This window comes from Callorhinchus milii, unplaced genomic scaffold (genome assembly GCF_018977255.1).
Source record: "Callorhinchus milii isolate IMCB2004 unplaced genomic scaffold, IMCB_Cmil_1.0 Scaffold1, whole genome shotgun sequence".
Classification (NCBI taxonomy): domain Eukaryota; kingdom Metazoa; phylum Chordata; class Chondrichthyes; order Chimaeriformes; family Callorhinchidae; genus Callorhinchus; species Callorhinchus milii.
This window is the reverse complement of record NW_024704742.1, coordinates 48,496,495-48,517,989: the sequence shown is the minus strand read 5'-3', so window position 1 is coordinate 48,517,989 and position 21,495 is coordinate 48,496,495. Positions and strand designations below refer to the sequence as shown.

The window sequence follows — 21,495 nt, the reverse complement described above, 5'->3', positions numbered from 1 at the left end:
TTGTAGGTGGTGGACCTGGGATACTGGCGAGGAGAGCATTGGAAAAAGCAAGGAGGGTGGTCACGAAAGTGTGAATGAGGGTTTCAGCTGCATTGGGCGTTAGATACTTGGCCTCATTGCATCTAGGGAAAAATAATCCTTGCAGTTGGTATAATGCCTTATCATATCTTTGAAACGTCTCAAAGCGCTTCCCAAGATTTACTGTAGAGACGAGTGATTGTATTTTATAAGTAAATGTGATGGCAAATTAGTGCATAGTATTGTCTCACAAACAGCAATGACTATTTAGATTGCAAGGCGGATTCTAGCTATGGTCATAGTATAATGAACTTAGATCATAGAATCATAGAATTATACAGCTTAGAAGGAGGCCATTCGGCCCATCGTGTCTATGCTAGCTCTATGAAAAGAGCCACCCAAATCAATCCCACTCCCCCACTCTCCCCTCATAGCCCTGCAAACATCTCCTCCCCAGATAATTATTTAGCTACTTAAATAGTTGATGGTACAATAGTCCTGTAATATTTATTTGAGCAAAAAATTATCACAGTAGAAAATACTTATTCTATCTAATAAGTTGCAATAAATATTCTTAGGAAAGAGTTCTCTTACAAATCGCAGTATCTAATGTTCACACAGAGGATGAAAGCAATACAAAAGTATTGTAATACATACTCAGTGCTTCCCTGATATAAATGGCAGAGCCTCTGGCCATTCTTGCTACATACTTACGAGCAGTTTATCAAACTTTGCCTGAGGGTCTAACATATTCTATTCTTTCAAGGAATCACAAAGCAGTGACTGCAAAGCATAACTTGAGACTTCTACTGTGACAGGATGAAGGTCACCCTAACCAGTGCTTTGAGGCGTCCTCCTATTGTGAAAGTTACTATATTGGATGCAAGGGTTATTTGTAACAAATTGGAATGGGAACCCAGTAATGTAGTATAGTTGCTGATGTGATTACTTTTTCACCAAAGGGTCAAGGGTCTCAGTCCAGGTTACCATGAACTTCTGAGTTTCCTTCCAGAACACTAACCTGCTTTCATCCCATCCATTTGTACCTAATACTTTCTGGAATTAGGTAAGTAGAATACATCCCTCCAGGACATTCCATTCCAATAATCTATCTCCTGGATTTCCATGTGTAGATGGGATGCATTGAATTTTCAGTTTGGTTTGGATACTCTTAAGCATGGTGATGGGTTTCTGCATGTTAGAATCATCGAATCATAGAATTATACAGCTCAGAAGAAGGCCATTCTGTCCATCGTGCCTGTACTGGCTCTTTGAAAGAGCTATCCAAATTAATCCCACTACCCCGCTCTCCTTTGCAAATTTGTCCTCGCCAAATATCTATCCACTTCTACTTGAAAGTTGTTATCGAATCTGTTCCTATCACCCTTTCAGGCAATGCATTGCAGATCCGAACAACTCACTGTGTGAAAAAATTTCTCCTCATCTCCCCTTTGTTTTTTTATTTTGAACACCTTTTTTTAAATCTCCCCTTAACCTTCTCTGCTGCAAGGAGAATAATCCCAGTTTCTCTAGCCTCTCCTCATAACTGAAGCCTCTCATTCCTGGTACCATCCTGGTAAATCTCCTTTGCACCCTCTACAATGCCTTGACATCCTTCCTAAAGTGTGGGGCCCAGAACTGAACACAGTACTCGAGCTGAGGCCTAACCAGTGATTCATAAAGATTCGTCATAACTTCCTGACCTTTCTATGCCCCTATTTATAAAGACTAGTTACCCGTATGCTTTTTTAACAGCTCTATCTACCTGTCCTGCCACCTTCAAAGATTTGCTTATATAATAATAATAATAATAATCCTTACATTTGATATAGCGCTTTTCACGTCGGGAGGACGTCCCAAAACGCTTCACAGAACACACTGTAAAGTGAATTGACTGTATATTTTTTTGTGTGGGCGAACGCAGCAGCCAATTGTGCACAGCAATGTCCCACAAACAGTCGTAGATTGAAAATGACCAATTTATTATTGTTTTTGGTTTTGGAGGGATTATTATTAGGTGTGTGGAGTAAGGAAACTTGTCCAAGGTTTCGCCCTGTCTGGAATTGAACTCAGGTCTCTCGCTTGCAAAGCGAGTGCTCTAATCACTGAGCTACAGGACTCCACAAATGAACCCCCAGGTCTCTCTGTTCCTTCACCCCCTTTAAGATTGTACCATCAGCTTATATTGCCTCTCCTCATTCTTCCTCCCAAAATGTATCAGATCGCATTTCTCCACATGTGTCAGACATCCTACTTACAAAAATAATGCCTTGGATCTGTCAATCCACTTCTGTATTCTCCAGATATAGGCAGCATGTTGGGTATGTTCTCTCTCTTTTCTCCATCCCCACCCTACCTCCCCTCAGCCTAGGGATAGTTTACTTGCTCCAGAACCAGCAAACAAGTAAGTCTGTTTTGTCAGTTTTGGGTGATTAAAACAAATTTAGTAAATTACGCTTTTAAGTTCTCTGATGATCTATTCATTGAAATATTTGTGACTCATGAGGACATTGAGACTGGGAATGAGGAGCGGCTAACGTGAACGATTTAAACTGGATACAGTTGTGTAACTCAAGGAGCTGTCAGCCTTAGCTGTCCTTTGCTCAGTTTAACTAGGCTCTAACGCACATCTGCCTTGTTTGGTTTGATCTCACATTTCTGTGAGTGCCTGTCGATGGTTTCGCAATACAGAACTCAACAAGCATAGCAAATTATCAGCCAATTCTGCCAAGTAATGATTTAATCTGAACGTGAACTGAAAGTTCGAAAGCCAGTAATCTGATAACCATATATGGTATGGAACCATCTTTGGAGGAAATAATGAAGAGAAAGAAATGTAAGGTGCTAGATTGCATTAGCAGGAAATATAAATCACTAGAACTGATACCATGACTGTAAACCACTGGGGAGACATTTCTGGAGAGCTACATGTTGCATTGGTTCCAGACCTTGGGGAGGATATTACTTCCTTTTGTAGGGTGCAATGTAAACCAAAATGGAATTATCCCAGCGCTCAGGAATCTAAGGTATGAGGAAAGGTTTAAAGAGGGCTAAACTTTGCTCTCTCTGGAAAAGTAGTGATATGATCTTACAGAGGTTTTCAGAAGCATGATAAGTTTGAAGAGGGAAAGAGCTAAAAAGTGGGATAGATTATAAAAGGACAATTTAGCAAAATAGGTGGCAGTGACACAAACACAAGGAGCAGAAGGGCTCCCTCCTATGCAGAACATGTTTGTTTCCACTGTTGAGAATGTTGGTCCTCTCGGAGGTCGGCTTGTAATTTGGGCAGGATTGTTCATACGGCAGCTAACAGACATAGAATGTATTACCCGGGAAAGCCAATGAAGTGAACAGCATACATAAGTTCAAAGAAAGAACTCACATTTTTACAGTGCCTTATCATATTGAAATATCGCAAAGTGCTTCACAAGTAATTATCTTCAAGTGTATTTATTGTTTTTTGTAGGCAAAACTGACAGCTGTTGTGCGTCAGAGCGGTCAAATGGGGTGAATGACCAGCTAATGTGGAGACTCAAGAGGGGATAGAGTGGATAAGTTCAAATAAAAAACAACTGAGCTATTTAATACTGCATTTACTCTGTTCAAGGCTAAAGTCCACATACATAATTCTACAAATAATAATCCTCACATTTGATATAACGCTTTTCATGTTAGGAGGACATCTCAAAGCATTTCTCAAGATTTACTGCAAAGTGTAGTGACTGCGCATTCCGTAGGTGAACGCAGCAGCCAATCTGTGCACAGCAATATCCCACAAACAGCCATGAAGTGAATGATTGAAATTCCCTTTTCTTTTTGATTAGTGCCATGGGATCTTTAACATCTACCTGTATAGGTGGATGGGATTTTTGTTTAATGTGTCATCCAAAATGCAGCACTACATGAGGTCAAAGTCCTGATGTGAAGCTTGAATTCAGTTTTCTGACTCAAGAGTGTTACCAACACAGTCTGGCTGACACCTAACTTAGATTGGACATCAGTGTGACTATAATTCAACCATAAGCTTTGTGCTTCTTTTTGGCCCTGGTTTCACATTAGACTAACATAACTTGTAGTTTTGTGAAAGCATGACAGCATTAACAAAACAGTTCATTTTGCTTAATTGTCAGAAAAATAAATACTTTGAAAAGATTCTGGAACATATTGATTCATATTGCTGCTTTTGGCCAGAATAGCAAAGAAATAACAGCATTTTTTTTAAATGTTCAAAGGATACTTTTCAGCTTTAACTTTTGGAAAATAAAAGTATTTTTAATTTATTTTACTTCCCTTAAATGTGCGAATCAATACACTAATCCTGCCTGCCAGATCCTGACTCATTTGATCCTCTGGTTCAGTTCAAATACTGGAAACAATACTACGCCTGTTCTAGGATTGAGCCAGAGCTGCTTGGAGATTGGGTCCATGCTCCAGGTGGCTGGGAAAGTGCAGTTGTGGTCTATTAGAAGTGTAGCCACATTCAAAATAGTGGAAGCTTCAACAGCAAGGACGCAGACCCACCCGAAATGTATTTGAACCCTCGCAAAGCACGACTGCTTTGGTTGAAACATAGTTCAGTATTGGTACTCTGCTTTATTTTGCCCCTCCCCAAAATAAACAGTATTAAGGAATTGAGCCCCTAAAATAAAAATGCTCTCAGTTACGCTGCTTATGCTTTTGAAGGTTATACTGAAGGCCCTCCCGATGTGAAAGGCACAATATAATTGCAATTTGTTGCATTTACATTGTGCCTTTCACATTGGGAGGACATCCTAAGGTGCTGGACAATCAATCTGCACCTGAGCTGGGGGTTAAAATCCAGAGGGTTGGAGTGCAAAGGGGGTGAGTGTGGGTAGATGACTGAAGGCACAGTCAAAGAGGAAGGTTTTGAGACAGGCTTTGAAGGTGGCAAGGGAGGGGGCGAGGTGAAGGGACTCCGGGATGGAATTCCAGAAGGTGGAGGCAGAAAGCCTGAAGGTTCTCCGGCCAATGGTGGGGCAGGTGACGTGGAGAGGCCAGTGTCCGCGGAGCGGAAGGAACGGGACGATTGGTAAAGGGATTCGTAGGTCGCAGAGGTAGGTCGAGAGGTAGACAATGCTACGCGTACTGTCTTTGCTGAGGTCATTTGTGTTTGACCTCAGCAAAGACAATGCACCTAGCATTAAATGAAATATTTATTCTAAAGTGTTGAGAGAATGTGTTATGCTATACCTCATAGACCATAGATGTAGAATCAATTGAGGTGTAAGACAGAGATGTACTTGGAAAAAAATAGGAAATAGGGTAAGAAGATAAGGAGCTGCCATCATCTAATAAAAAGGAGGATTCGCTTCTATAGGACAAATATTTGTCTCCTGTTCCTATGACAGCGTGTTTGTTGCGAAGGAGAAAAATTGTGGTGTAACTTTAAGCATGGGTGACTAACGTAACTCCGGAAAATGTGATAATAAATGTACATCATTGTCGAGTAGTGAATGCTTTTGTGTGGGAGACTTCTAAACCCATTAGGTACCTCATTGGGTAGTTAGGGGACAAAGGGAGTGAATGTGAGACAGGCAGCACCCAGATAGACAGTGAGACTCCAATGTGTGCATATTTCGGAGTCTGACTACTAGACTACACTATTCCAACCAGGTGAGTACACAGTATGACATACTCCTGACATACTCCCAGTCCATGATACTACATCCACCCATTGATGAGTCAGTAACCAGAGGGTATAAATATAAGAACATTACCAAACAACTTGGGGAGTGGTTCAGAGAAATTTACAGCAGGTCATTAGGTCGTGGAATGCCCTATCAAAACAGTGCTTGAAGCAAGAACATAGTCATAATATACTTATCCTTACATTGGTATAGCATCTTTCATGTCGGGAGAATATCACAAAGAGCTTCACAGGGTATATTGTAAAGTGGAGTGACTATTTTTGTGAGCAAATGCAGCAGCGAATTTGGCACAGTAATGTCCCACAAACAACCTTGAAGTTAATAACTAATTTTATCATGGCCTCTGAGTCAGAAGGTTTATAGTATATCTTGTGAAGCGCTTTGAGACATCTCGATGACGTGAAAGGTGCTATGTCAAATGCAAGGATTATTATAATTATTAACAGGTAACTGCAATAAATAATAATAATGATATTCCTTGCATTTCGTAAAAATAGTCCATTTTTACTCTACTCTGTGGCAAAATAGAGTTGGAACATATGAGGTACGAAATGAGAAATGGTCTTTCCAACTATTATCCAGGTTTATATCAGTTCAGGGGTTTAGAAATCACAATATTTACACTTCTTATTTATTTATGACATTTTATCTCATCTTAATGTTTTTGCATCTTAACATTTTTTGATGGAAGAATTTCCAGCTGATTTATTGAGAGCTTTTGTCTTTAACTGTGGCTTTGTACCTGCTTGAAAGCCAGCTGATTCTTCCCAGACTTATAAAATCTTTGGTGCCCATCTAAGAAGAGGTGGTAATGTGGCTGTTTATGGGGCGTTACCGACCGCAAAATTGGCTGCTGCATTTGCCCGTAAAATACAGACACTGTACTATATAGTGTATCCTGTGAAGCGTTGGGATGACCTCCTGACATGAAAGGCACTATACCAAATGTAATAATCAGCTGCATTCAAGCCCAGGCCCCATTAACTAACTGTTCTACAAAGCTTCAGCCTCTTCTATCTGGTGCATGAAGGAATCAAACCAATACTTTGCATCTGTTTTAATATTTTTTGAAATTCTGTTTCTCAGCAGACATATGGAGCGACCAATCCTTTCAGACTGACCCAGACCTCCCGCCAGGATGGAAGAAAATCAACGATGTTGCCGGCACCTATTACTGGCACATACCAACAGGCACCACTCAGTGGGAACGCCCCATCTCTCCCACAGCACAGGTCCTGGAGGAAAGAAAGGGCTCACTGAGCTCCATCACCCCATCTCCCACTCCAGAAAGTGAGGTAAATCCTTCTGAATGTTTGATTTGAAATCTCATTTGGTTAGTGTTTCCTAATCATAATGTGTACATTCTCTGTGAGCACCTGCGAGTTCTTGCTACATTGCATTAAGATAATTAATCTTTCCTTTCTCTCTCTCAACCATCCTTGGGCTTGTGCATTGCATAAGGTGTCCTGGGTAAGAGTGGGTACTTACCACTCTGCTTCTATTGCTCCTCAGCTAGGATGGTACAGGGAAATTCAGCTTTCCTTTTCCTCCCTCCCTCCTTCCCTCCCTCCACTCCTCCTTCCCTCCACTCCTTCCTGCCTTCTGTCCTTCCCAACTTCCTGCCCTCCTTTTTTGCTCCCTCAGAGTAACTGATTTCCTATTCATTTTGCTTTTAGTGACGAAGTGTAAACTGCTTCTTATATCAATGTTGAAAGGCCCAACTCGAATCCAAAAATATCTTTCAAATTATAAAGTTAAATGTTCTCTGTTTGTGGGAATCGGGGCTCTCTGTATACAGTGTTGATGTCCAAGTGTCCCAGGGTCTGGGCTGAACTTGATGAATGATGGGTTTATTATTAAGCAATGTCAGTGTGGTGTACCTGAGCTTGCATTACTGTGCTACCTATACTGTTTATGTTGCCTCTCTGGTCTCCTCAATCTGGGGGTAGTTCCACAGTCACTGGTTGCTTTCTGGTGCTCCATCCAAATGGCTGATTTTTATGCAGAGTTGGGGATTGGTCAGTCATTCCACTGTAGTGGATACTTTAGATGAGCCTGACCTCGCCTCACCTGACTGCCATACACACGCAAAACCAACACCAGCAACTGAGATCCTGGCTGGTTTACCCTTCTCTAGGGGAAGGCAGGGACCAATTTATCCTCTCCACACAGCTTCAGCTTAGTTAGACCAGCAAACTCAGCATGGACAAGAATTCAAAACTGTGAGCTCTTGGACTGTAAGCTGTAGCTCTGGCTACTTCACCACTGGGGCTGCCCCAATAACCTATTTCTAGTATACATTCAAGACATCGGTGTTGTTCTACTTGCAGGAACTGTGAGTGTTCCTCAGATTAAACAGACCTCAATTCAGTGTTTGTATAAAGATGTGTGAGGGGAAAAGGAGAGGAAGTTTCAGATTATTGCTGACACATGCTGTGTGACCTAGAATTGCTCAGCTCTGCTACCAGATAAAATATTACAAACAGAAATGCAAGCTCTTCTCCAGCAGCATTAACCCTTGTTGCATTAGATTGTGTCATACTCTGATGGAAACCTCAGCCACAAACTTTTTAGAGAGTAAGTAGTTTGTAATATGTTTGCTGTAGAATTTGGAAACTGTACAATGTTGTCTCACTAATTAGTCCAGTGTGCTAACAGCAGTGTCTTGTGTTTCTTTCACATCTCTGGATATGTCTCTATGTCCATGAATAATTATGTATCCAGAAACCGTGGACTGACTTTGCTGTGCTGAATGGTGGAAAGATTAATAGTGACATTTGGAAGGCAAGTATTTTGTGAAATATTGTATTAACCAAATAGCATATCATAAATCAAGCCAATCCCATTTAATATCTGCATTTATTCGAATGCACGTACTGGGTAGAAGGCAAGTACAGTCTGATGCATAATCAAAAGGATATTATTTCTAAGGAAAGAAAACATTCCAAAGTACTGTATTTACTTCAAATCAATGTCGGATTTTTTTGGAATTGTTTCATGAATGCAGTGAGATGTCATCCAGTGTCGGGAAAAAAAACATTTCAGATGTGTTTTTCCCAGTCAATTTCTGTCTGTAATTTAAACATTCAACATATGTTATGAAGGCAGTTGCTGGGCTACTTTGCCCAGCATGGAACCACTCAATTAGATTTCTTAATGAAGTTCATAAGATTCTGAATAGTTTTGATCAGGATAAATAGAGAGAGACTATTTCCACTAATCATTGAGTAGTAACAACAACAACAGCAACAAATTATATTTGTATAAAGTCTTTCATGTTGGGAGGACTCTCAAAGCACCAATTGAATTATCACCAGAAGAAAAAATAGGTTGATTTGAAGAATTTTTTAATGTTAACTATGCTAAACTGCGGAATGCTTCTCCATAATGGCCTATTGAAGATGAGTCCATAACAGCATTAAAAGGGAATCAGACACATGCTTGATGAAAAATAATAATATTAATTGAAATAATATTAAACTGAGGAATAGCATGGGCCAGATAGATCACATGAGAGAGCTTGCACGAGCATAGACACAGTGAGCCGAATGCCTCCTTTTGTGCTGTGAGCTTACGATGAACTGGTTTTGCTGGAAGGGCTCAACAGGGATTGCTTGCAAACCGTTGGTATTGATACCTTAGTGTTATTCCACAGTTGGAGTTGACAGCTGAGTGTTTTATGTGTTCTAATGGCCCACTAGAGTCTCCTTATGACCAGTTCTGAAAATCAAAGCTAGTGAAGAAATGGAATTGTAGGTTTAAAGACTCAACATTTGTGGCAGTGGGTAATGGCTCAATGTAAAGTATGAGCATGTGGCTATAACACACTCATCCAAAGTAGTAGACAGGTTGTCAGCCTGACTCTCACTTCTGAGTCAGAAGATTGTGGGTTCAAACCTCACGTTGGGACTTCATCTCATAGTCTAGGATGACACTTCAGTGTAATGCTGAGGCTTTGCCTCTCTGTCTGAGGTACTGTGCTTTGTATGACATTGACCTGAGGTTTTGTCTGGTTGTTAAAGATCCCGTATCATCACTGTTCTAGAAGAGCAAAGAGTTTCTTCCATTGTCCTGGCCAAAAATCCACCAGATAAAACTAGTCCATCACTTCATGCTGTTTGTGGGACATCGCTGTAAGGGTTGCGCACTCAATCCCAGGAATTTAAATCCCAAGAACCGTTTGGAAATGGTGCTCCCCAAATCCTGGTATTCATTGAAGAGCATCCTGGGATTTCGAGATTGTATAAAGGGCGAAAGGGAAGGCAGATCTTTCCATTCCACGGGAAGCAGACTTCATTTCGGTGAGGATGAGCCAGTAGGAGCTGTTTAAACCTCTCTGCAGAGAGACGCTCTCTTTGAGGTACCCCGCTGAGAGATCCCAAAGTCTTGATTTGAGGCTTGAACCCCCAACTTTTACCCTACCTAATCCCCTCTCCCAAACCTCTTTTCCTACAACAACAACTTGCATTTATATAACGCCTCTTGCATAGGGTGGCATCCCAGATTGCTCAGCCACCTTAATGTTTCATCCAAAGATGAGGAATGTCACAACAGTGACATTCGTCATCATCCAAGCACCCTGCTTCCCACTGGTGATAGTTTGAATCTTTTAAGAAATATGACTTGAATGTTTCTTCAACCTAAGTGGCAATTGTGTTGTTGCAGGACCTGCATGCTGCTACAGAGAACCCGGACCCCAGTCTGAAGGAGTTTGAGGGAGCAACACTTCGCTACGCTTCTCTGAAACTGAGGTAAACACTAATGCAGTTCAATATTGAACAGTTTTCAATCCAGTCCCATCTTTTTGTTTGTTCTGCAATCTTTTCCTGATGAAATACAGACTCTTGCTTTATCTTCATAGAACCCCACTGCAAGCTGAGGAAGATGATTCCTGTACCATCAACAGTGACCCCGAAGCCAAGGTCAGTCCTCTCTAAACTTCCACCTCTAAACATACGTTAGGCAGCCACAGAAAGCTGCGTACCATCACATACAGCAGCGTGATAAGGCCATTTAAAATCAAGTTCTTTGTTTTATATTTCTAACTGCTATCTAGTAAGTTCATTCCCATTGAAGTCTATGCAGTCTCTGGTGCTGTGGGATGTGCCATGGTTACACTGCACAGGTTGGGATGCACAGTAACCATGGCAATACTACTGCTCAGACAGTTTATTTTCTACTTGTGCACCTTCCTGGCTGTTCTCTGAAGATCTGATTGGGATTGTAACATCAGAATAGTCCCCACATTGCCCTCCTTTGTGTTGACTCCGAATTTAGAATTTCCTTATCGAATCATAGATATTTAGGGAGACAAATTTGCTGGGCTATGGGGAGAGATCGGGGAGTAGGATTAATTTGGATTACTCTTTCAAAGAGCCGGCCTGGGCACAGTGGTCTGAATGGCCTCCTTCTGTATGATTCTATGATTCCAAGGAGGAGGCCATTCGGCCCATCGTGCCTCTTTGAAAGAGCTATCAACTAGTCCCACTCGCCCGCTTTCCCCATAGCCCTGCAGATTTTCCCTTTTTATTATCTATCCAATTCCCTTTTGAAAGTCATTATTGAATCTGCTTCCACCACTCTTTCAGGCAGTGCATTCCAGACCGTAACACCGTTAAAAAAAAATTCTCATCATCCCCCTTCTGAAGATTATCTTAAAATATTGTTCCATAGGGGTACTATCAGGAATGGCTGACTGTCTCAGCAACAGTGGGACAATCTGGCCACTGCTCAAACACACACAAACCACTGGGCAACAGTAATTGGGAAACAAAATAATGTGATGGAGGCAGAAAAGGCTGAGATGTCTTGATAATACACAAGCTCAGAATGCTGGTTCCACCTGCTGGGTTTCTACTGTCATTACACAGTAATGTTTTGTGTACAGCACTTCCAGTAAAATCCAGCCACTTGGGGGCATCACCTGGCTCTGAATACAGTCCATTTTTTTACGTTCACAGGGCTGGTGCATAGTTGAGAAGATAAAATGAACAGAAGCAACACAGAATATATTCGATATTAAAGATTTCTATTAACTTTAGAAAGCTCATTTGACTGGTGGAGCCCTATAGAGTATCAGTTAGAGCACTTGCCTTGCAAGCAAGATGACCGGGTATGATTAGTGAGCAGGGCAAAACCTAACGCAATTTTCCTTACTCCACACGCCTCTGTTTACCTAGCATTGAATAGGAACTTGGTTATTAGTCGATTCATGGATCCCTTTTCCCAGGACATTATTGTGCGCAATTGGCTGCCTTGTTTCGCCCACAAAATATACGGTCACTTTGCAGGATATTCTGTGAAGTGCTTTGAGAGGTCTCAACAACGTGATAAGGCACTATATCAAATGCAAGGATTATTGTTATTGCCTTTTGATATTAATATTTTTATACGATCGTAGAAATTGCTGATCCTTACAAATTGTACTCTAGACAATTTGCGTGTTTGTAGCTCTTTAGGAAATCACCAATCAGTGTTAACAACCTGGAGACTGATGATGTTGGATAATAATAATCCATGCATATGTTATGGCACTTTATTATGCTGTTGAAAATTCTCACAGAATTTTACTGCAAAGTACAGTCAGACTGTATATTTTGTAGGCAACCCCAACAGGCAATTTGCACACTCAATATCCCATGAAACGGCCATGAAGTGAATGACCAATTTTATCTGGACAATTGTTGCCCAGCATACTGGGAGAAACTCCCTTCTCTTTTTGAATAGTGCGAATGGGATCTTTAACATCCATCTGAACAGGTGAATAAGAGCTCTGTTTAATGTCTCATTGAAAAGATGGACGGCATTTCTAACAAGGTAGCACCATTACCTGTAAGATTTCCCTGGCAGTAACTTGTGTGCATATTTTATGCATAGATAGTAATCAGTGCACTGCATTCCTCTTTTATTACATCCCTTTCTGGTTGTCATACAATCCATCATTGTTCCGCTCTCGTTGCCCGTGTTCCTTTGCATAGGTGAAACCAATCTTGGATGGATAGCTGGTTTCCTTCACCAGAAGGAACATAAATTAATAACTGCTCCATTGTCATCTGTGTAAGTGCCTCGATTGGTACATATTCAACACGCTGAGGCTTGTGAAAGTGATATATATTATACAGCATTGATAACAACACAGTAACACAAAACTGACCTCAGTGCCGAGTAACCGAGTTAGAACAGGCACGGAAGGCAATATCCAATTGAATGAGGATATTAGGACGGTGACAACGTAGGACTCACTACATAGTGATACAACCCTGATACAGACCATTTGGCTAAACACTAGTGTACTGCTGTTTATACAGTACATCCCATAAGCCCCCAACCACAGCTCCTTTTCCCCTCATCTATGCTTCTCTATTCCCTCTCTCTGAACACTGGTTAAAGCAGAAATTGTCGACATATTTAAGAGGAAACTTGGTGCACACATGAGGGAGAAGGAAATAGAAGGGTATTTGATGGAGTGGAGTCCTGTAGCTCAGTGGTTAGAGCACTCGCTTTGCAAGCGAGTGACCTGAGTTCAATTCCAGGCAGAGGGCGAAACCTTGGGCAAGTTTCCTTACTCCACACAGAGCCTAATAATAATCCCTCCAAAAACAATAATAAAATCGGTCATTTTCAATCTACGACTGTTTGTGGGACATTGCTCTGCGCAATTGGCTGCCGCGTTCGCCCACAAATATACAGTCAATTCACTTTACAGTGTGTTCTGTGAAGCGCTTTGGGACGTCCTCCTGACGTGAAAAACGCTATATCAAATGCAAGGATTATTATTATTATTATTATTGATAGTGGATCATGAGAAGTACAGGCTCATGTGGCATATAAACATTGGCACGGTTGGGCTAAATAACCTGTTTCCGTGCTGTACAGTCTATATAATTCTACACATCCTGTTTTTTGTCTCTCCTGACTGGCTAACATCTGCATTGAACATTACTATCTGCAGTGAGCTCTTAAACATGTCAGGAGGACACCTCAAAGCACTTCACAGGACTTACTGTAAATTGTAGTGACTGTATTTTGTAGGCAAACATGGCAGTCAATTTTCACACAGCAATGTGCTACAGCAGCCACAAAGTGAATGACCAATTTTATCTGGAGGATTGGTAGCCAAGACACCAGGAGAAACTCCCTTCTCTTTTTGAATAGGGCCACAGGATCTTTAAAGTCCATCTGATCAGGCAGTCTAAGGTCTTACGTTTAATGTCTCGCTTGAAGAATGGAATCTCCATCAATGCAGCATTACCCCAGCACTTTATTTCACCCACAAAATATACAGTCAATTCACTTTACAGTATATTCTGTGAAGCGCTTTGAGACGTCTCAAAAATGTAATAAGGCGCTATACCAAATGCAAGGATTAATATTATTATTCATTAGAATGTCAGTCTAGACTTGTGGGTTCAAATTTCTGACATGGGGCTTGAAAAGATAGTGCTACCAACTCAGCCAGGCTGACACACAAAGCAACAGACAGTCAACTTGCATAATGATGCATTAAATGTTGTGCTGCATGATGCAATGTACTTATTTTCCATTATTTAAATAAGGCCGTGAGGAAATAAATTCTGTTTGGCTTGGCAGATCTAATTTTAAAATAAATGTCAGGTTTTATTTATGAGCTTCTGTCTCTCTTTATAACACTTCAGTACGCCCACCTCTCAGTTCGTGTCACTGTACATCACATCTGTGGAAGTGCAACTAAAACACGATCACTTTATATTTATAGAATCTAGGATCTTCAGATAGTTATCTAGAGAGGAAATCATTTGCAGGAGTTCAGGAATGGGCGGGTCAAAAAGCCTTCTGTGTTGTAAAATTCTATGGTTCTAGGGTTCACAAGATTAAAAAAAAATGCCCTTCAATCCATCTGATCTCATCCTTCCTGAATACCATCCTCCTATCCTCCCATCATTAGCATCAAACTGTTTTTTTTTAAAATGAGTTCAATGTGCTATCCTCAGTCAGCCTTCCTGACAAGATTCAAACCATTTTCACTTTTCAAGAACTGGTCAGTTTGCTGATATTGTTCTTAATACTATAAACTAAAGGAACATCGCACCTTCAGTTCTCTTCTGTTTTTTTCCTGAACCATTTTTTAATGAAGTGAGGAGTTAAGTGAATAGCTGGGACAAGTGGAGCAGGGCACTGTCATGATGGAATGAGTCGTGGCGAAACCAGATGGGCCACAACATGGTTAGGTGATTGGCCTTAATAAATAGGTTTATGAGGAACAACTCACTGAGAAACTAATCGCAACCTTAAAGCGGCCCCTACAGTGTGATATTTCCATTGCTCATATTCCAATCATGCTTCTAGCTTGTGAGTGAGATGACTCTGTTAGAAAGGAACTGAATTCCAAGGGTGCAGCTAATTTGCACTGAGGAACAGAATTTGGTCCTGCTATATATATATATATATATAATATAGATATATATATTTCTCCTGGCCCAGAATTGTTGGGCCGTAAGCCACGTTTCCGTGCTGTATCACTGTAATTCTATGTAAAAATTATCAACTAGTCTGGGCTGCAATTTGCTGATTAACTCGCATTTTCAACCTTTTCCTGCTTTAATGGTCTGTTTTTCAATAAATAACAGCATTGTTTAAAGTCTTAAATGTTATATAGATCTTGGCATCGATTCCTGTAATCTAAAACTCTAATAAAACATTTTTTTTTAATTTGGATAATCCATGTATTTTTGTGTAAAGCACTGCGACATATCGACATTATGTTTAATGTGCACAAGCCCAACTTGTATTTAGGTCATTCCGTACCAGTGCCCACGTTCACCTAACTCTAAATGATTCATTATGTATAAAGCCCATCCGCCAAAAACTCCACTGGGAGAGGTACGTGTTTTTTGCATTTAAACTCATTACTGCAGGCTTGTTGGACTTTTAACAGATTTTAAGGAATTTCTTTTTTACTAATGTAAACTGAAACATACTTCATCTCATGTATATGACTTCTTCATACGCAGATTGTACATTTCTCAACAGCAATGAGTCTTTCCCCAACTGTTTTCTCTCCACATGCTATATGTTTTGCTCACAAAATACACTGTCAATCCACTTTACAATGTAATCCATGAGACGTTTCAACGATTATCAAATGCTGGGATTATTATTATTATATGTTGGGATATGTGACATGGGCCTTCATGTACAACAACAACAGCAAAATTACATTTACAGAGCACCTTTCACGTCGGGAGTACGTCCTAAGGCGCTGGACAGTCAGGGATCAGGACCTGAGCATGGGGAAGGGGTGGGGTAGGGGTGAGGAAAGGCAGAGAGGTGGAAGAGAGACTGAACGCACGATCGAAGGGGAGGGTCTTGAGACCGGCCTTGAAGAAGGCAAGGGAGGAAGCGAGGTGAAGGGACTGTGGGATGGAGATCCAGAGTGTGGGGGCAGAGAGGCTAATAGCCCGGCCACCGATGGTAGGGTGGGTCGGGTGGGAGACATGGAGCAGGCCAGAGCCCGCTGAACGGAGGGAGCGGGCAAGTTGGTAGAGAGTTAGCAGGTCAGAGAGGTAGGAGGGGACAAGGCCATGGATGGCCTTGAAAGTGAGGACGAGGATCTTGAACTCGATCCTCTGGGGGATGGGGAGCCAGTGGAGTCAGGTGAGGGTGGGAGTGATGGGGTCACGGAGCCTGGTGCGCAAGAGTACACGAGCTACAGAGTTTGGGATGATCTGCAGCTTGTGAAGGGAAGAGTTGGGAAGGCCGAAAGTGGATTAATGTAAACCCATTTCTATGTTAACAGATCCGTAAATACAGTGATCGGAGAATATTGGTACCATTAGCAGTGCTCTCCTCTAATAGAGGAGCAAAAGCAATTTCCCTGCCAATTCTTTGGAATTTTTATTTTGTGCATGTGGAGAGTGGTGCAAGAAAGACGAGTCCAATTTTTCTGATCGCCATGGGACTAAGTGTCCGTGTCACTGCCAGCTCACTGTTGGGTGTTTGGTTGCTGCCAAGCACCGCATTGACTTAACTTGACACGAGTTTGGGACATCTGCAGCAGAGCTTTGGCCAAGTGCCAGTCAGAGCATTAAAACGCGTTCATTGCTGTGGAAGTAAAAAGGATTGCAGATAAATAATGCAGCACTTGGACGTGAGTGCATTTTACTTAAAAAGAAAATGTTGCAAGAGATTTTTAAAAATTTAAGTAGTTATTTTTATCAAAAGTTCCAAGGTCACGGCGTTTTATTTATTATAACGCACTTCCAATTTTTAACGAAACGTTTCACAAGTGATATAGGTGTGGGTGAGGTTGTTTCCCTGACCCCCACCATAAAATGCAGCTCTGTTAAAGCTCTTTGAAATGTCTTCCTGACGTGAAAGACTGTATGAATGTAAATAATACTGTACAACATCTGAGATCAAGAGAACATTGGAGGACCTTAAATCCTGTTACCAAAATAAATTGCACCCTTATTCGCGAGGCTCTTGTGTTCAATGTTTCATAGACCAGCTCCTTTCCTGGCTTTGCTTCATCTAATGCAGGGGTCCCCAAATATTCTGGGCTCCAGGCCCCCAGGTCATTAGGTATCCTGACTGAGGACCATCCATCGGGCTGTGCCGACATCCTGTGGATGAGTCCTCCCTTCCTCCCTCCCTTCCTCCCTCCCTCCCTCCCTCCCTCCCTTCCTTCCAGCCTCCACAAAAGGCGGCCCTGAAATACCTTGCACTGGAACAATAGGAACGTGCCTTTCTCATTCTTTCCTTGGGTTGCACGGTTTTCCATACTCCAACTAGACTTCCATAGCCTTTGCAATTACAGTGTGTCTCCCGGCTCCACGGCCCCTCCTAAAACCATCTTGTGGCCCCCATGCAGTACACAGACCCTAGTTTGGGAATCCCTGATCTAATGTTCTCACATGTTAATCCCTGAATTATTTGGATTACCATTTTTATTGCACTGAGGTTTTCTTCATTCTCACATCCTCCATACAGCATAGGATTAGATCTACCTGTTAGGAATTTCCCCTTTAAGAAATTCCTGTAATCTATCATTCTGGTTGGTCTCTGCTGTTGTTTGTCCAATGATTTATTGCCCTCTGGATGTTGGAATACTTTTATTGGAAAAATAATTGTTGCAGCAGGTATGCAGGGATTAGCTGTAATGTCATTATCTATGAATCCTTACTTGTAAAACCTCCATTAAATTTAGTTTGAAAGACAAAGCATAACTCTACTTCCAGACTTCCAGTTTCAATATGTAGATTTTACACAATGTATGAAATGTCTCCTAATGCCTGGTAATTAATGCCCCAATGCGTACAGCAATGCATATTCTTGCAGGAGCAATTTACAGAGTGGATTCCAAAACCTTGCTGAATATTCATTTTCTGACAACATTTGACAGTAGATAAATAATGCAGCACCTAGAGGAAATGACCTCTATTTAAACTCGCTAAGGAAATCCACTGGAGAAAGAATCAGTTTTCTTCCTTCAGTGAGTATGTTTCGTTATTAAAATATTGAGTAAGCTAAACAAGCTGGACACTTGAGACTTTTAAGATTGTGGTTTTAAATGAGATCGAGAAAGTAAGCCCACATCTTTACTTTCGGATGAGCCAAGACATCAGAACAAGCTTTAGGGGTACAAATTTCAGCCAGACACCAGGAAATATTTCTTTACCCAAAGGGTAATTAATGACTAAAACAGGTTATCAGGAATCCTGGCTGAGACCAGCATGCTGAACTCTGCTTGATGTTAAACTAGGATGGGAGGACAGTAGGGTGGATATTAGTAATAACAATATGTACATTTGGGGTAATAACTCTTTAATGTCAAATTCACAAACAGTTCATGTAGGAAGGAGGTGAGAGCTGCTGATTAAATTTTGAAGGCATCATAAGTCTTAGAAACCATACAAAATGGTTGGCTGTTGGTATGGATTTTGCAATCTGCTTTTGTTAAGATGTTGGCTTTGTTTAACTTTCACAGCCTGGGCTCAGATTTACAGTTTAACACTCTTGTTGGTTCAGGAAGAGAGTTTCAGAGGATAAGGAGCATGAACAGCTGAATGAATGGTGGTGGGGTGGAAGGAATGGGAGTGAATAATAGACCAGTATTACAATGTGGAAGTATAGTCAGACATAGAGAGCTGGAGGCAATTGCATTGATAGGGAGGGAAATAATCTTAAAGTAGATCAATTGAAGTGCTTGGTTGAGGGTAAAGGATATATGGAGTATAGTGAGCGAAAGAATTTGAACGGCCAAGTTTTGGATAAAATTGAAATTAAAGGCTCACAAAGTACTTATTTGGGGAAATCGTTCTAGAGCTGTTTTCCAGCTTCAATGCCCTTGTGAAGAGCTGGGGTCACTTTAACTGCCTCAAATACCATGAGTGCTAAACTTCTTGTGATTATGTTATCAGATACAAGATGCTTTCAGCATTGCCGAGGTCAGCAAAATGCTGAGTAAGTGACCAATTGTGCTGGTTCAAGCCTTTGCTTTGGGAGAGTTGAGTCAGACTGGAGTTCAGATGCTTAAAATTGACTTTGTATCATGAAACAACAGTGTCAAGGTGATCCTTTTCACAAGATCATCACAAATCAGAAGGTTTTGTTGTGGCAAGTCCTTGTTTGGTAATTCCCATTGGAATATATGTTGAATTTTGAATCTGTAATAACAATTCGATAACTAACACTCAGCATCTTTGTGTGTTTAGAAATACCAAAGGGCACTTTTTTCATACATACTTATAACTATATACTGTATTTACTTGGCTTTTATTTTTTCTGCAAGGTACGTTTCCTTTTTATAATGTGACCTGAATATCCACTTAAACTTTCTTGTTCATTTATTAACAGAATCCTACGACAGCCAGAAATTGACAGGCCATTCAGCTCATTGTGTCTGTGCTGGTCCTTTTAAGAGCAATCCTTTGAATCCCACTTACATTCACTATTAAGACACCCATGGATCTTTCTTTCATTTAAATAACATTTGATTGACAAATTGATCACAAGGTTATTCTTGACCAACCCCCTTATGGCGCCTGGACCATTTACAATGAAAATGATTCCAAAGAACAATTTCAATTTCAAGCTCCTTTTTTGTCAGTGTGGCAGCATGTACAGAAATAATTGAAAGTTTATTCCATGTGCAGTGGTTTATGATTGTATAGTTAATCTCTGTTATAGTGACGTTGCTGCTGTGAACAGGGACGATGATAATTTGCAAAGATTTGGTCTGAGGATGAAGATGTCTAAGATGGAAAGTAAATGGTATTTGTGGAAGGACTTATTAATATTTAAATGTTAAATGTTAAATAATGTTAAATATTAATGGCAACAAATAGCCACCTGAGGGCAGCATAGTCCTTTCACGTCACAATCCAGCCCTCAGTAAATTCTAAAGACCCTTCCTTACATCTGAAATAAAACAGTAAGGGGCTGATAGCCACAAAAGGGCGATCAAAGTTAGAAATAGATAAATGATTTGTTTCGAGTTAGACACTTCTGTCAAAGCTGGTATCACTGAGTAGAGAGGCCTTTTTTACAGGACAGTGAAAAAGCGAGTGGAGCCAGAACAAGAAAATAATAGCCATTGAGAAGAAGCTAACAAGTTGATATTGTAAACATTAAGGTGAAAGCTAATGGTGATTAGCATATTGTGACGTGTTGTTCTTGGAGCCCACGCAAGGTAGATTCACCTGAATGATACCTGAATTGAAGGGTCTTTAGTTAGGATAGAATGGGGTAAACTGGGGCTGCAACTCCCTTGAACAAAGGAGGTTGAGAGATGATCTGATCAAAGTGTTAAAGATTGTAAAGGGAATTGGCGGATTGGATAAATAAGAGACTCATTGTTACGGTTGTAGAGTCCAGAACAAGCGAACATAATCTTTTTTTAAAAAATGATCTAGACCTGCTAGTAGTGATGTCAGAAGAGATTTATTTACTCAAATAGTTGTGGGATTGTGAAATTCACTGCTGCAAAGAAATCAGTGGGAATGTTTAAGAAGGAAGTAGATAAATAGTTAGTGAGTAAGACTATCTAAAGAAAAACAGGCAAATGGTATTAAGTTACTGATCAGCAATGATTTATGAAAATAACAGAACAGGCTCGACCTACTCCTGTTCCTGCGTTCCTATAACAAGATCAGATTGTACTTGATAGAAAATACAGTAACTCTGTCTTCACGTTTCAATCTATAATGGAATCAGAGCAGCAAGGGAGGAGGAGGATGTAGTTTAGACATAAGGACTGTTCTGAGAAACTGTGATTCTATCCCATTAGTAAACTGAGTCAGTTGGATTTTTTTTACTGACGTTCATTAATACATTTTTACCATGTTTTAATCAGGAGCTTAGGGGTATAGTGACTGCTATTTACATATGTAGTTAAGCCAGTCTCTGATGGTTCTTTTACACTGACTTTAGATGACCTTTTAAAACAGGTTTAAGTCTTGAGTACAATATGGAATTGCTCAACAGAAAGCTATTGGTAATCTGTATCCCACTGTGCTGTACATGATCAAGATACTGTACTGCCGTTTGCATCATTTCAAAACATATTTCTTGAATAGGTTAAAAATATACCTTTTTGAACAAAAATACATTTTAATTATGCTGCTCAAATGTTTTAATAATAATAATAATCGTTGCATTTGATAAAGCACCTCATCACATCGTTGAGATATCTGAAACCGCTTCACAGAATATATTGTAAAGTGAATTGACAATTGGACCTTGCAGTGTCCCACAAACAGTCGTGGATTGAGTGACCAAATAAGACCTTGTGCTGTGTTTGGATTTTAATACCTGATTGTTCTGTGAATTT

At 40.6% G+C, this 21,495-nt stretch overlaps 1 protein-coding gene across 7 annotated transcripts in view; it reads left to right on the top strand.

Moving 5' to 3' along the window:
* Positions 1-21,495, top strand: part of apbb2b (amyloid beta (A4) precursor protein-binding, family B, member 2b) — a 166,689-nt gene that overhangs the window by 86,799 nt on the left and 58,395 nt on the right. For 4 of the 7 annotated variants that reach the window (XM_042341547.1, XM_042341544.1, XM_042341543.1 and 1 more), the window contains exons 4-7: positions 6,777-6,982; positions 8,412-8,471; positions 10,353-10,438; positions 10,549-10,609. In XM_042341547.1, coding sequence (XP_042197481.1) covers positions 6,777-6,982; positions 8,412-8,471; positions 10,353-10,438; positions 10,549-10,609 — 413 coding nt within the window. Of the gene's footprint in view, positions 1-6,773; positions 6,983-8,411; positions 8,472-10,352; positions 10,439-10,548; positions 10,610-21,495 lie in introns of all 7 variants that reach the window. The other 3 variants (XM_042341541.1, XM_042341533.1, XM_042341554.1) reach the window with 1 other exon arrangement.